Genomic DNA, 12,756 nt, shown 5'->3' on the forward strand with positions numbered 1-12,756 from the left:
TATGAGCACACCGTCAGGCCAGGGTTTCAGCTCGCCCCAAACCGCGGGGAACGTCCCACACGACAGATCCGACGGGGAGCGCTATGGTACGATCTAACTCCGCGATCGAAAAACCTGGGGACGGTTGGTTCTCGGATGCCCTCCTCGCTACCTGGAGAAGCTTCGGTAAATTGTTCGCCCTGATGGATATCCCGGCCTCCGTCTACAACACCCACCCAAATCGCGCTAGATTACTGTTCACCTACCAAAGAAAAAAAAAAAAAGGGGGGGGGGGAGGGGAGGAGAATGCGCAGTGTTCCGCTCGCTTTAGAATAAAGAAAGAAAAATGCATATATGATATACGTTAGCAGAGAGGTATATACTCCGTGGTATAGTATCCAAAGATGTCAGGACGAACGAAAATGAAGCCACCTCGCACCGCCCCTTTCCCAACCGTCCTCGCTTGTTGTCAACCCAACTCAGTCCTCCACATCTGCCCGTCCCGTGAACAGGTCCCTTCTTAGATGGTAAATAACTCCTCCGTACGGAGTCAATTCATCAAGATGACCCGGCCCCCACTGCACTCGCCCAGCATGACCGAGTGTGTCCGGTTGCAAAGTCAACGTCACGTTCGACCACCGACCGGTTAGATCCGCTTCCTTCCTGGCCCTCCCGCGCGCGGGTAACGTAACGGGCCGGAAAGCAGCCGAAGAGGGATTGCACCATGATTACCGGGATATGTACGATTAGAAATGTTCCTTCCAGAAGCGGAAGCGGACTTCGCGGACGGTGGCCGCCTTGGCAGCCTTCTTGATGTCGCGGGCTGTGTGTACGGTTGGTCAGCACCTAACGTTCTTCTCCTTCCTCCTCTCCAAAGTTACAAGCCAACGGGGGGGAGGGGGAAGTAAAAACCTACCGGCTGCCGAGGGACCGCAGAAGTAGACTCCCACGGTCGTCCTCATGTTGCCCTCGAGCCCGTTGAGATAGGTCCGGTTGAGGATGCCGTCGCGCATGCTGGTGAAGAGCTTGTTGAAGTTGGGGCGGCCAAAGTTGGTCCGGGCCTTGAGCTCGGTGAGCGGGTCCAGATCGGCACCGACGCTGTTCAGGACGATGTTTTGCGTCGTGTCCATGTCGAGCTTCTGCGTCAGGTAGGTGTGGATCTTGAGGAACTCGATCCCGCCCGAACCGGGCACGCGGGCGGCTTCGTCCGACTGCCGCTCCAGGGAAGAGAGCAGGGTCTGGAACCACTCGAACGAGGTCGTGTCCTTGCACACCCAGATGAACTCGACACGGCGCAGCCGCGTCGGCGGGTTCGGCCCGTTGCGCAGGTGCCAGATGTTCTTCAGGATGGAGGCCCACGGAGTGACGCCGATACCGGTTCCGACCAGGACCGCGATTTCGTTCTCGAACACGTCCTCGGCCGGAGCACCGTATGGGCCGTCGATGCGAAGGAGCGGCATTTGCTGGCCGTTCTGAAGCGCCACTTCGTACATGCCCATCGGGTCGACGCCCTCGTAGAGCTTGCTCTGCGCGGCACCGGCACCCACTCTGTCACCCAGCGCCTTGGTGAAGTCGCCGACCTGGCGGATGTGAACCGAGACGTAAGGGTCGTACGGGCAGGACGTGATGGTGAACGGATGCCACTGGTACTTGGAGATTTCGGGTACCTGGAGGAACAGCCACTGGCCGGCCTTGTACTTGAACGACGGCTTGCTGAACTGGATCTCGACCACGTCTGGGGAGGTGAGGAAAAAAACAATCAGTAAAAAAAAAAAATCCGTAATACCTCGTTTGATCCAGGAGTGCCAGCTTACCATAGGGATGCCTGATGACACGGGTAATCTTGGTCTCGCGCACGGCACGGATCTCGCGATACAGCCGCTCGAGGAGGTAGAAGCCGCCGGTCCAGAGCTCCCATCTCCAGCCCAGGTAACCAATGCAATGCTTCCAGTACTCTTCGCCAGCAAACGGGGAAATGGGTTCGGCTGTGTCTCGGACGAAGCAGCCGACGGTGTGGGTGTAGAGGGCGAGGAAGAAGGGAATGAAGAGGTGGTGCAGGTACCAAAAGGTCTCGAAAGATTGCTGTCTGATGCGGTGGTGCGCCGACGTGTACATCAGAAGCATGCAGAAGAGCATGACATGGCCGGTGATGCCGCCGGGCTGTACGTAATGGATCTGCACCGCTGTCACTGGCCGGATCTGGGTCTTCTCGACGTTGTAGAAGCTGAAAACCCCCCCCCCCCCCCCCCAGTTAGCAAACAAGCCCCTTCTCCTTCTATCTCCCGCCCCGCAAACGCCACTTACTTCACATAATGCCCTGCTGTGTGGATGATGGTGAACAGCAACATGGCGTAGGCGAGCTGCCGGTGCATCCAGATGTTCTCGTCAAGCGGGAGGAACCGGATCTTTGGCCGGACAAAGCGCATAATGGTTCTGCAGACCGGGAGCAGGATGAGCATCCCGTCGACGCTCAGGACCAAGCCGGCACCTCGCGATATCCACACCGAGTACTGAAGCGTGTTGAGGCCGGCCAGGCGCGCATCGTTCGCTTGTTTGTACCTGCACAACAGCTGTCAGCCGCCGCTCGCCAGCTCTTCCCGCCATGACCGCACGACCACCCCACGATTGAGATGCCTACCATCCATAGGCGAAGAGGCCCCAGTGAAGCGACCAGAAAAGGAAGTGAAAGGTGAGCTTGGTTTTCGTCAGCTGCTTCTTCAGCAGCGTGAGAAGCGGCATCTTGTCGACCACTCCCCCCTCTAATCCCCTGTAATCCCCTCTACTCTATTACTCGGATGTATCGTTGTCGTCCTGCGACTAGGGTGATATCGACTCGTTTCCAGCTCGGGCTAGTGGTAGTGATTGGAATCGGTGCTGAGACGCGGTAGGAAGGACTCCGGCCCAATTCCGATTGTTCCACCGATTAGCTATCTCGCCGCTCTCGATATTTAAAGCAAGTCGCAGTCCCAGTCCTCTGTCGCGGGAAACCAAACAAGACGAAACCGACGACAGGAATATCACGAACGGCGGGGATGGAGGCTACCAGCCTGCAAAGAACTGGAAAAGAGAATAATAAAGGGGAAAGAAAAAAGATAAACAGAAAAATAAAATAAAGAAATGGAGCAAAAGAGTGGTCTGAGCCAGCAGCTGAAGAAAGGAAGGACGGCGACGAAAGGCACCCGCGGAAAAGGTCTCGAGTCTTTGCCTCGCCAAAGTTTGGGGAGGAACAAGAGGAAGGCAGAAGAAGAAGGGGAGGCTGAGAGGAGGTATGTGCGGCGAAAAGGCTGGTCATAAGAGACCGGCCCAAACGGGCGCCGAGAGACCAGAAACCAGATGATGTAACAGTAGTCCGTACTCTTTCCCACCGGAACGGAGCACACGGACGCATACGAGCCGACAGGGGACCAGGGACGGGAGGGAGAAAGTCCCGGATACCCAAGAGCGCGCGCGCAGGGCCGTGCTTCTCCTCTGTTCCACTTTCGCCTGGGGTGTTGCAGTTCGGCTCGGCCCTGGCAAGCGAAAAATATCACGCCGTACTGTGATAGGGACGGGGATCCTCGAGACTTCCACCCTGACGAGATCCCAAAATCGATCACCAAGCTCGAACCGACTCGTCTGCCCCGGATGTTCTTTTTGCTCCCCCTATCGTGCAGCACAAAAGTACCCTTTCCCGCAGCAGCCGATTATGGCAGTGGGCCGACAGGGATGAGCTAAGACGAGCAATGACAGGGCGAGTGTGCTGATGATGGGGTGACGGGGGTGTCGAGGAGGTGCAAGTATGCTAGAAGATCAAACGCTGGAGGAGGTTTCGGCACGGGGAAGTCGTGTGTCAAGTTTCTGGGGCCTGAGAGCGCGCTATCAGACAACAGGGAACTTGAGTCGCGTGGTGTAGGGCAGTTGAGACGACAATTGTTAGAGACGCTTGGACCGAGGGGTTGCTGGAGGTGACCTTGACGTTTCGTCTGGACAGGGGTCCGCAGAGGAATTGGGCGCTCCCGAGAGCCGACCGGGGAATAAAATAAGTTTAAAATATCGTAGTGTAAAAGCGGCGGATTGCTATGCGCGCTTGGAATCGAGAGCAAGGTCGAGTTTGGGGGAAAAGAAAACACGGGGAAGGGGGGGGGCTCTATAATTTTATTAAACCTGCCATGTCCCACATTGCATCAACACGATGCGATTGTGAAAGTGTTTAAAAGGTCGAGGTGGTTGCTATCGAGGCGGCGGCCGCAACCGAGTGCTCGCTAAGAATAGCCAGGCAGGCACATGCCTCTCGGCAGCCAAGAGAAGCCAAGACCCCCCGGCGCTTAAACGCCAGGGTCCCAGCCATTGGAGGTGTTACAGGGGAAACGCCCCACAGAGCGCTAGGCGCTTTTGGACATGGTGTTAAGGGAAGGATGAAGACGCAAACCAATAAGTAGTTGAGTGCTGCGAGAACCCAAGATTACTAATCCGTAGTGCACACTACTAGTATTAGTATGAAGTAGAGGCATGGAGGCTGATGCAGATTAGCGTGTATTTTATCACGGCCCCGGCTGCACTTTTACGGCCATGCTTCGGCAAGCTGCATCTCCACATCAACATCCATTGTGCCTTATTGCTGCACTCACTGTGACTCCTCTCACCACGGCTACGCAGCAGAACTCTAAGTATCTAGAGGGGGCCTACAAAATACAGATTACTGCGTAGAGTATTGTGGCAGAAGGTGCCAGCCAAACTTTTCTCCCCGGTCGCGCCCCTCACCCAATCTCTCACCGGCCTCCACTCTGTGGGTTTACTCGCGTTCTACACTAAAGTACATACATATGCGGAAAGCTGGGAAACATCGGTGCCGTTGCGCCCGCGGCCACGGGCCCAGGACTGGAAAACTTCTCACCAGAGTAGAGCACATGAGGATGAAGCGGGTGAGGTCGAGCCACGAGGTGCATACCTGCCCTATATCCAAACCGAATCCCCCCTCCTCGGGACACTAGTTGGTCCCTTCGTGCTCCGGATACCTTTTAATAGGCCACGATGCCTCGAAACGAGCATCTGTTGCGATGCGAAATTTGAGTGGAAGCGCAATGCAGTATTACTCCTTCCAATACATCGTAGGTGGGATTCCCGTTGGAAAGTTGTTAAGGCTAGGTAGTAGAAATCGCCGAAAAGAACGCCTGGAACGCAAACCTCCACAGCGCGCATCACAAGCCTCAGGGGTTTTCAGCCTAAATATGGTCGGCCAACTCGGCAAGACTCTCATGCAAAACGATCAAAGACAGCTGTCAAAGGGAAAAAAAAACCCATCCGAGCTGCCTACTTGTCATATAGACTCCCACCACCGTGTCAATGACCACATGCGGGGCCCCTGGATGGTTCATGAAACCCATACATCCCTGGACAACCATGTCACAGAGTGGGCTCGGGGACATGGACGGCTAAGACGGCATCGGAGTAGCAGATGTTCGATGGCTCCCAAATCGAGAGTATGAAGTTGGCGGTAAGGTTGAAATTGGAGGTTGGCCTAGTTAGCCTACGGTTCTCTACTTGCTGTACGTCCGTACTTCGCATAGATAGATGCATCCATTTATGGGGAGCTGAGACACAAAGTGAAGGCGAGTCTGACTGCTTTGGCTGGGGCGGCGCCCCCAAACGCCGAGTCCGAAACTCGGCGAATCACGAGATTGTCTGACGGTCAAATACAGGGACGAAATGGGAAAATCGAGGAATGACTGTCAGACCGATCGTCCGAAGAGAGAACATGGCCAAGGAAAAAAAAAAATAAGGTTGTTTGCACCATGCCAGAGACTGCACCCACTTGAGGGGATGCATCTGCACAGCATCCTCGTCCTACCCCCAGAGGTCGACGATCCGGGGCCAGCCGCACGTGGGGAATCATGCCACTTTTGCGCCTTTCTCAAACACGCAAGCCACCGGGGATTCTGCCTTGGAGCTCGTTATAAATTCGTCGAAGATTCCTCCCCTTCTTCGAAGACCTGCTCTTCTTCCCTATTGGCGTACCTCTGTACCGAGTTGTGCGCAGGTGGCTTTGCCCGGTGATGGCTCTTTTGAACCTTGGCTTCGGTTTCTGGTACGATTCGCCGAGAGTCGATGATTTCCGCAAGTCTCACAGTGTATCCATCGCCAGAAAAGGTGCCTGCTGCAGTACAGTATACAGTCGTTCCGAGCCCAAGTCCTCGCCCCCGACAGGCAGTGAGGTACTGCCCGTACAGAGAGTATTCCGTATTATAAGCACAGATACCTCCAGTATCTTTCTATTGTGATCCCCTCAAGCGTTCAGGGAAGTGGCTGTCATTGCGGGGCCCTGCAATGTATTCAAGACAGACCCGTACCTTGTGCCTCGAAATTGTCTTCCTTGGAGTTCTGATGGATGTAGTGCAATTGTCGCCACATCTGCCCATCGGTTTGAAAGCCTACTGTGGCTGGTTGAATGACTCTGCAGCTTGCGTGGCCCTGGGCATGGCGGCTGAGGGCGGTTCGAACGGTTGTGGCTGAGTGAATGGGGCGACAGGGAAACGCGTGCTATCTGATCGTGAATAATTGCGTTGATTGGTCGGGTCCCTCGGGCTCTCTGGAGGTTCGAGCCAGTGTGGCCCGCAGTCGGGTGCCCCACCAACTTTTGGGCCGCCTTTCGTCACTGCGCAGAAGGGGGGGCTCCATTCTGCCAAAGTAACCTGTGTAAAGTTAGTAGTTGAACTAGGGAGACATCAGGCACCGTTGGCCCCACGGAGCAAGTTCGGGGGATCTGAGTGCGGGATCCATCCTGCTACACCCAGGCACGTTTTCTTTAGATGCCAAAGACAACCATCGACCATAGCGCCGTCACCGGATCGCCGACCAAGAACCGTGCTGTTCAACGCAGCCCATCCCTTCCCCTCCCCGCACAAAGCCACAACCCGCGACCGGAAACCAACCTAATCTCCCGGTGTAAATTAATCCAATTGCGGTCGCTTCGAGCAGCACGCGCATGACACGCCCACCATGGTGAGCAACCCTCTCTCTCGGACACGGGCGCATCTGCCGCTCATGGGCACGCGCTCTTTCTTGACCGCGGGTTCCAGGGCGGAACGTCGCTGACAGCGCCCCCGGATCGCAGGGTATCACTCGACGCGCAAAAGACAAGGCCGCCCGGGCCGAACGCGCTGCTGGCGGCGGCGGCCAGGCCGCGCCGAGCAAGCCCAAGAAGGCCACTTTCGACACGACAAAGAAGAAGGAGATCGGCGTGTCCGACCTGACGCTACTACGGACCGTGTCCAACGACGCCATCAACGAGAACCTGAAGAAGCGGTTCGAGGGCGGCGAAATCTACACATACATTGGCCATGTACTGGTCTCGGTCAACCCCTTTCGCGACCTCGGCATCTACACCGACCAGGTCCTCCAGAGCTACCGGGGGAAGAACCGGCTCGAGATGCCCCCGCACGTCTTCGCCATCGCCGAGTCCGCCTACTACAACATGAAGGCGTACAAAGACAACCAGTGCGTCATCATCTCGGGCGAGTCCGGTGCCGGCAAGACCGAGGCGGCAAAGCGCATCATGCAGTACATCGCCAACGTCTCGGGCGGCGGCGACACGGGCGACATCCAGCAGATCAAGGACATGGTGCTGGCGACCAACCCCTTGCTCGAGTCGTTCGGCAACGCAAAGACGCTGCGGAACAACAACTCGTCGCGCTTCGGCAAGTATCTGCAGATCCACTTCAACGCCCAGGGCGAGCCCGTCGGTGCCGACATCACCAACTACCTGCTCGAGAAGTCGCGCGTGGTTGGCCAGGTCACCAACGAGCGCAACTTCCACATCTTCTATCAGTTCACGAAGGGCGCGTCGCAGCATTACCGAGAGATCTTCGGGGTCCAGAAGCCCGAGACGTATCTCTACACCAGCAAGTCCAAGTGCTTCAACGTCGACGGGATCGACGACCTGGCCGAGTTCCAAGACACGCTCAACGCCATGAAGATCATCGGCCTTACGCAAGCCGAGCAGGACAGCATCTTCCGCATGTTGGCCGCCATCCTCTGGACCGGCAACCTGGTGTTCCGCGAGGATGACAGCGGATATGCGGCCGTGTCGGACCAGTCGGTCGTGGACTTCCTCGCCTATCTGCTCGAGGTCGACCCGGCCAGCCTCGTCCACGCCATCACGATCCGCGTCCTCACGCCGAGGAGCGGCGAGGTGATCGAGTCCCCCGCGAACGTGGCCCAGGCGACGGCGACCAGGGACGCCCTGGCCATGGCCATCTACTACCACCTGTTCGACTGGATCGTGGAGCGGCTCAACCAGTCCCTAAGGGCGCGGCAGGCCACCTCCAACACGATTGGCATTCTCGACATCTACGGCTTCGAGATCTTCGAGAAGAACAGCTTCGAGCAGCTCTGCATCAACTACGTGAACGAGAAGCTCCAGCAGATCTTCATCCAGCTGACCCTGAAGGCCGAGCAGGAAGAATACGCCCGGGAGCAGATCAAGTGGACCCCCATCTCCTACTTCGACAACAAGATTGTGTGCGACCTGATCGAGTCCGTCCGGCCGCCGGGCATCTTCTCGGCCATGAAGGATGCCACCAAGACCGCCCACGCGGATCCCGCCGCCTGCGACCGCACCTTCATGCAGAGCATCAACAGCATGTCGAACCCCCACCTCACCCCTCGGCAGGGGAGCTTCATCGTCAAGCACTACGCCGGCGACGTCACGTACACGGTCGACGGCATCACGGACAAGAACAAGGACCAGCTCCTCAAGGGGCTCCTCAACCTGGTCCAGGGCAGCCAGAACAAGTTCCTCCACACCATCTTCCCCGTCCACGTGGACCAAGATAACCGGAAGCAGCCCCCCTCGGCGGGCGACAGGATCAAGGCGTCGGCCAACGCGCTCGTGGACACGCTCATGAAGTGCCAGCCTTCCTACATCCGGACCATCAAGCCCAACGAGAACAAGTCGCCGCACGAGTACAACGTGGCCAACGTGCTCCACCAGATCAAGTACCTGGGTCTCCAGGAGAACGTGCGGATCAGGCGCGCCGGCTTCGCCTACCGCCAGTCGTTCGAGAAGTTCGTCGACCGCTTCTTCCTGCTGTCCCCCGCGACCTCGTACGCGGGCGAGTACACCTGGCAGGGCTCCTACGAGGCCGCCGTCAAGCAGATCCTCAAGGACACGAGCATTCCCCAGGAGGAGTGGCAGCTCGGCGTCACCAAGGCCTTCATCAAGTCGCCCGAGACCCTGTTCGCGCTCGAGCACATGAGGGACCGGTACTGGCACAACATGGCGACGCGGATCCAGCGCATGTGGCGGGCCTACCTCGCCTACCGGGCCGAGGCCGCCACCCGCATCCAGCGCTTCTGGAGGAAGAAGCGCACCGGCGCCGAGTACCTCCAGCTCCGCGAGGAGGGCCACAAGATCCTGCAGGGCCGCAAGGAGCGCAGGAGGATGAGCCTCCTCGGCTCCCGGCGCTTCCTCGGCGACTACCTCGGCATCAACGCGACCACCGGCCCGGGCGCCCAGGTGCGGAACGGCATCCATCTCGGCTCCAACGAGAGGGCCGTCTTCTCCTGCCGCGGCGAGATCCTCGAGGCCAAGTTTGGCCGCTCCAGCAAGCCGAGCCCCAGGATCCTGATCGTCACCAACAGCAAGTTCTACATCGTCGCGCAGGTCATGGGCCAGAACGGCCAGGTCCAGATCGTGGCTGAGCGCGCGATCCCCCTGGGCGCCATCAAGTTCATCGGCACGTCCACGTGCCGGGACGACTGGTTCTCCCTGGGCGTGGGGTCGCAGCAGGAGGCCGACCCGCTGCTCAACTGCGTCCTCAAGACGGAGCTGTTCACGCAGATGAAGAGAGTGATGCCGGGCGGGTTCAATCTGAAGATTGGGGATACGATTGAGTACGCTAAGAAGCCGGGTAAGATGCAGATCGTAAAGGTCCTCAAGGACGCGCCCGGCCCGCAGGACTTCTACAAGAGCGGCGCCGTCCACACGCAGCAAGGCGAGCCGCCCAACTCCGTCTCCCGGCCGACGCCAAAGGGCAAGCCGGTCCCTCCGAGACCGATCACCAAGGGCAAGTTGATCAAGCCCGGCGGGCCGGGCGGCAGACCGTCCAGGAACCCTGTCAACCGAACGCCCCAGCCCCGACCGTCGGCCGCTTCCGCCGCGACCAGCAACACCACCACTACGGCAACCTCGAGGCCGGTCCCGCAACCCCAGCCGGCGGTCTCCGTCAGCATCCCCTCGCACACCCGCCAAAAGTCCAACTCATCGGCCGTGCGCGCACCTCCCCCTCCACCCCCCGCTGCGCCTGCAAAGCCCAAGATCATGGCCAAGGTTCTCTACGACTTCACCGGTCAGCGAGACAATGAACTGTCCGTCAAGGCGGGCCAGATAATCGAGATTGTCCAGAAGGAAAACAATGGTAAGCCATTTCTTTGTCTTTCTCTCCCCTTCAGATCTTAAAAAGTAGTCGGTCGAATAATCTAGAAATTTCCCCCCATACTGACTGAACAATTCGTATCTAAGGCTGGTGGCTCGCCAAGACGTCGAGCGGACAAGCCTGGGTTCCGGCCGCGTACGTGGAGGAACAAGAGCCGGCCCCGGCCCCGGCACCGGCACCGCGACCACCACCGCCCCCGCCGGCGGCCGCCGCCGCGAACGGGGTGGCGGCGCGGGCCAAGCCGGCAGCGCCGCAGCCCCCGGCCAAGCGCCCGGTGGCGGGCAGGAAACCGGCCGGCCTGCAGGCGCGCGACTCGGGCATGAGCATGAACGGCTCGGACAGCAGCAGGAGCAGCACGCCTACGCCGAGCCTGGCCGGGAGCCTGGCGGACGCGCTGCTGGCGAGGAAGAACGCCATGGCGAAGAAGGATGATGATGATGACGACTGGTAGATTAGATTTTAGATAGCGGTTTTTTTTTCTTTTTTGCTTGCCTTTTTGGAGCAGGCCGAATGACAAAAAAGGCGGCGATCTTTGGTCAATTATGTATGCGTATATGTGCGTGGAAGCGATAAGAGTGGCTTGTTTGATCAAAGGCAGGCAGACTTGTGCGGTCAGTGTGCGGCTGATTCGAAAAGCACTGCTGCTGCGTACTCTGTGTGTGATCCAAACACACACCTGATAAAGGTAGGTGTGTGCGTGCGGTGTTGGTTGTAGGTTATGTTCCTATTGTTGGTCATGTTTCGATCTGAAATGTTGGGACCATGGTATAGCGTAGCGTTTTAGGCGGGCTTCAGCCATCATCATCATCACCACCCTCCCGAGTCCGGACCTTGCGCCTGCGGATCAGCTCAGCCAGGGGCACGTTCTCGTCGTCTGCCCGCGAGGGCATGATGTCCTCCTCGACCTCCTCATCCACGCCGTAGTCCCACAGCCGGTCGCCCTCGGCGTTTGTCCACGACGGCTGGCCAACCACCCCGCCGCCCAGCTCTTCCAGCTCGGCAATGATGCCGGAGCGCTGTCCGGCCTGCAGCGCCCGGGCGCGCTCTCTCCTCAGCTGGTCCTCCCGCTGCCGTCTCGCAAAGGCCGCCTTGATCTCCTCCGGCGTCTGATACGCATCCCAGGCCTCGGCCCGCCGATCCTGGTCGTGGGCGGCCGCGCCCGGCCAGGGGCCGCGCCTCGCCTGCCTCATCTTTTCCGGATCGGGGGGCGGCCACAGGCCGGGGAGGTCGTTGAACCCGTTCTCCTCCCACTCCCAGCCGACGCCCTTGCCGGGGGTCTCGTTGTTGACGACGGGCCCGCCCCCAAAGACGGGCAAGAACCACCTCAGCACGTTGCGGGTGCCCATGGCCTGGGCCATGTTGGCAAACACGCCCAGGTCGTAGGGGAACTCGACGCGGGCGAGGGCGTCGCGCACGGCGGCGTCGTCGTCGGCCCAGAAGGAGAGGGAGGAGGAGGAGGAGGAGGAGGCGGGGTCGGTGTCCCCGTCGGAGGCGGCGGCCACCATGCGCGACACGAGGGCCTCGTGGCGCTCCACCTCCCAGTCCTCGATCAGGGTGGTGTTGAAGACCCAGCCGCGGACGGTGGTGACGAGGAGCAGGCCGAGGGGCAGGGCGGTGGCGGCGTCGGCGAGGGTCAGGACGGTCAGGCCGGCCAGGCTGGCCAGCGACGGGCCCAGGTAGGCGGGCAGGCGGCGGTCGGCCCAGACGGCGGCGGCGCGGCGCCAGAGCAGCGCGCCCAGGTACCACAGCGCGACGTTGGCGTAGAGCTGGAAGCGCAAGAAGTAGGGGAACGTCTGCAGCGACACGCAGGTGCCCGTCCAGGGGCAGTGGTGGTCCATCTTGGGGATGCAGCGGCCGCAGTGGCGGCAGTGGTGGGCGCGGAGGGGCTTGGGGGCATCGCACTTCTTGCAGAAGCGGGTCGGGCGGAGGAGAGGGTGCGGGCCTCGGGGGTCGGCCTCGGGGGTAGGTTGATGATGATGATGATGTTGTTGTTGTTGCTGCTGTTCCGATCGCGGGAAGCGGTATCGGCCCGGGTCGACGGTGCAGGCGCGGTAGTAGGTTAGCCAGACGCAGGCAATGAGGCCGTTGAAGGTCAGGGTCTCGCGGCGGGTGAGCGGGCCCGGGGCCAGATCCGGGTCGGTGTTGAACAGGTATTGCGAGTAGTAGCCGAGGAAGGCGATCAGCGCGCACACGGCGGGAATGTAGAGGCGGTGCAGGCCCGCAGTGGCCGGGCCTGTTCTGAGCGACGTCATTGCCGATGTGTTGCTGGCCGGCCCATTTGAGCAGTTCGGGTGGAATGTGCAAAGGTTGTGTATTGTAAAGAAGAGATGGCTAAGATAAAGTGGACCGACGCGAGTGCTAAAAC

At 59.4% G+C, this 12,756-nt stretch overlaps 4 protein-coding genes across 4 annotated transcripts; 1 reads left to right on the forward strand and 3 right to left on the reverse strand.

Moving 5' to 3' along the window:
• Positions 1-287: 287 nt before the first annotated feature.
• On the reverse strand, positions 288-3,630 carry MYCTH_2294476 (uncharacterized protein). Its single transcript, XM_003658519.1, has 6 exons — positions 3,335-3,630; positions 2,618-2,853; positions 2,284-2,538; positions 1,794-2,203; positions 896-1,714; positions 288-802 (listed from the first exon to the last, which is right to left on the reverse strand). The coding sequence occupies exons 2-6, from the start codon at positions 2,716-2,718 to the stop codon at positions 726-728; spliced, it is 1,662 nt and encodes a 553-aa protein (XP_003658567.1). The 5' UTR covers positions 2,719-2,853; positions 3,335-3,630; the 3' UTR covers positions 288-725.
• A 3,021-nt stretch (positions 3,631-6,651) lies between these two features.
• MYCTH_2294478 (uncharacterized protein) lies at positions 6,652-10,443 on the forward strand. The gene is made up of 2 exons (XM_003658520.1): positions 6,652-6,957; positions 7,070-10,443. The coding sequence occupies exons 1-2, from the start codon at positions 6,955-6,957 to the stop codon at positions 10,412-10,414; spliced, it is 3,348 nt and encodes a 1,115-aa protein (XP_003658568.1). The 5' UTR covers positions 6,652-6,954; the 3' UTR covers positions 10,415-10,443.
• MYCTH_2294482 (uncharacterized protein) lies at positions 10,444-10,995 on the reverse strand. The gene has a single exon (XM_003658521.1). The coding sequence runs from the start codon at positions 10,806-10,808 to the stop codon at positions 10,473-10,475; it is 336 nt and encodes a 111-aa protein (XP_003658569.1). The 5' UTR covers positions 10,809-10,995; the 3' UTR covers positions 10,444-10,472.
• Positions 10,971-12,733, reverse strand: MYCTH_2294483 (uncharacterized protein). The gene is made up of 2 exons (XM_003658522.1): positions 11,044-12,733; positions 10,971-10,994 (listed from the first exon to the last, which is right to left on the reverse strand). The coding sequence occupies exon 1, from the start codon at positions 12,641-12,643 to the stop codon at positions 11,183-11,185; it is 1,461 nt and encodes a 486-aa protein (XP_003658570.1). The 5' UTR covers positions 12,644-12,733; the 3' UTR covers positions 10,971-10,994; positions 11,044-11,182.
• Between the last annotated feature and the right edge of the window lie 23 nt (positions 12,734-12,756).

The sequence above is a fragment of the Thermothelomyces thermophilus genome, chromosome 1 (assembly GCF_000226095.1).
Source record: "Thermothelomyces thermophilus ATCC 42464 chromosome 1, complete sequence".
Classification (NCBI taxonomy): domain Eukaryota; kingdom Fungi; phylum Ascomycota; class Sordariomycetes; order Sordariales; family Chaetomiaceae; genus Thermothelomyces; species Thermothelomyces thermophilus.

Bases quoted from the DNA above. Each gene is read 5' to 3' on its own strand.
- MYCTH_2294476 (XM_003658519.1), bottom strand. From the start codon at position 2,718: ATGCCGCTTCTCACGCTGCTGAAGAAGCAGCTGACGAAAACCAAGCTC. The intron at 2,204-2,283 runs GTAAGTGGCGTT...GGGGGTTTTCAG, and splicing joins ACAGCAGGGCATTATGTGAA to CTTCTACAACGTCGAGAAGA. The intron at 1,715-1,793 runs GTAAGCTGGCAC...TCACCTCCCCAG, and splicing joins TGTCATCAGGCATCCCTATG to ACGTGGTCGAGATCCAGTTC.
- MYCTH_2294482 (XM_003658521.1), bottom strand. From the start codon at position 10,808: ATGGCGTTCTTCCTCGCCAGCAGCGCGTCCGCCAGGCTCCCGGCCAGG.
- MYCTH_2294483 (XM_003658522.1), bottom strand. From the start codon at position 12,643: ATGACGTCGCTCAGAACAGGCCCGGCCACTGCGGGCCTGCACCGCCTC.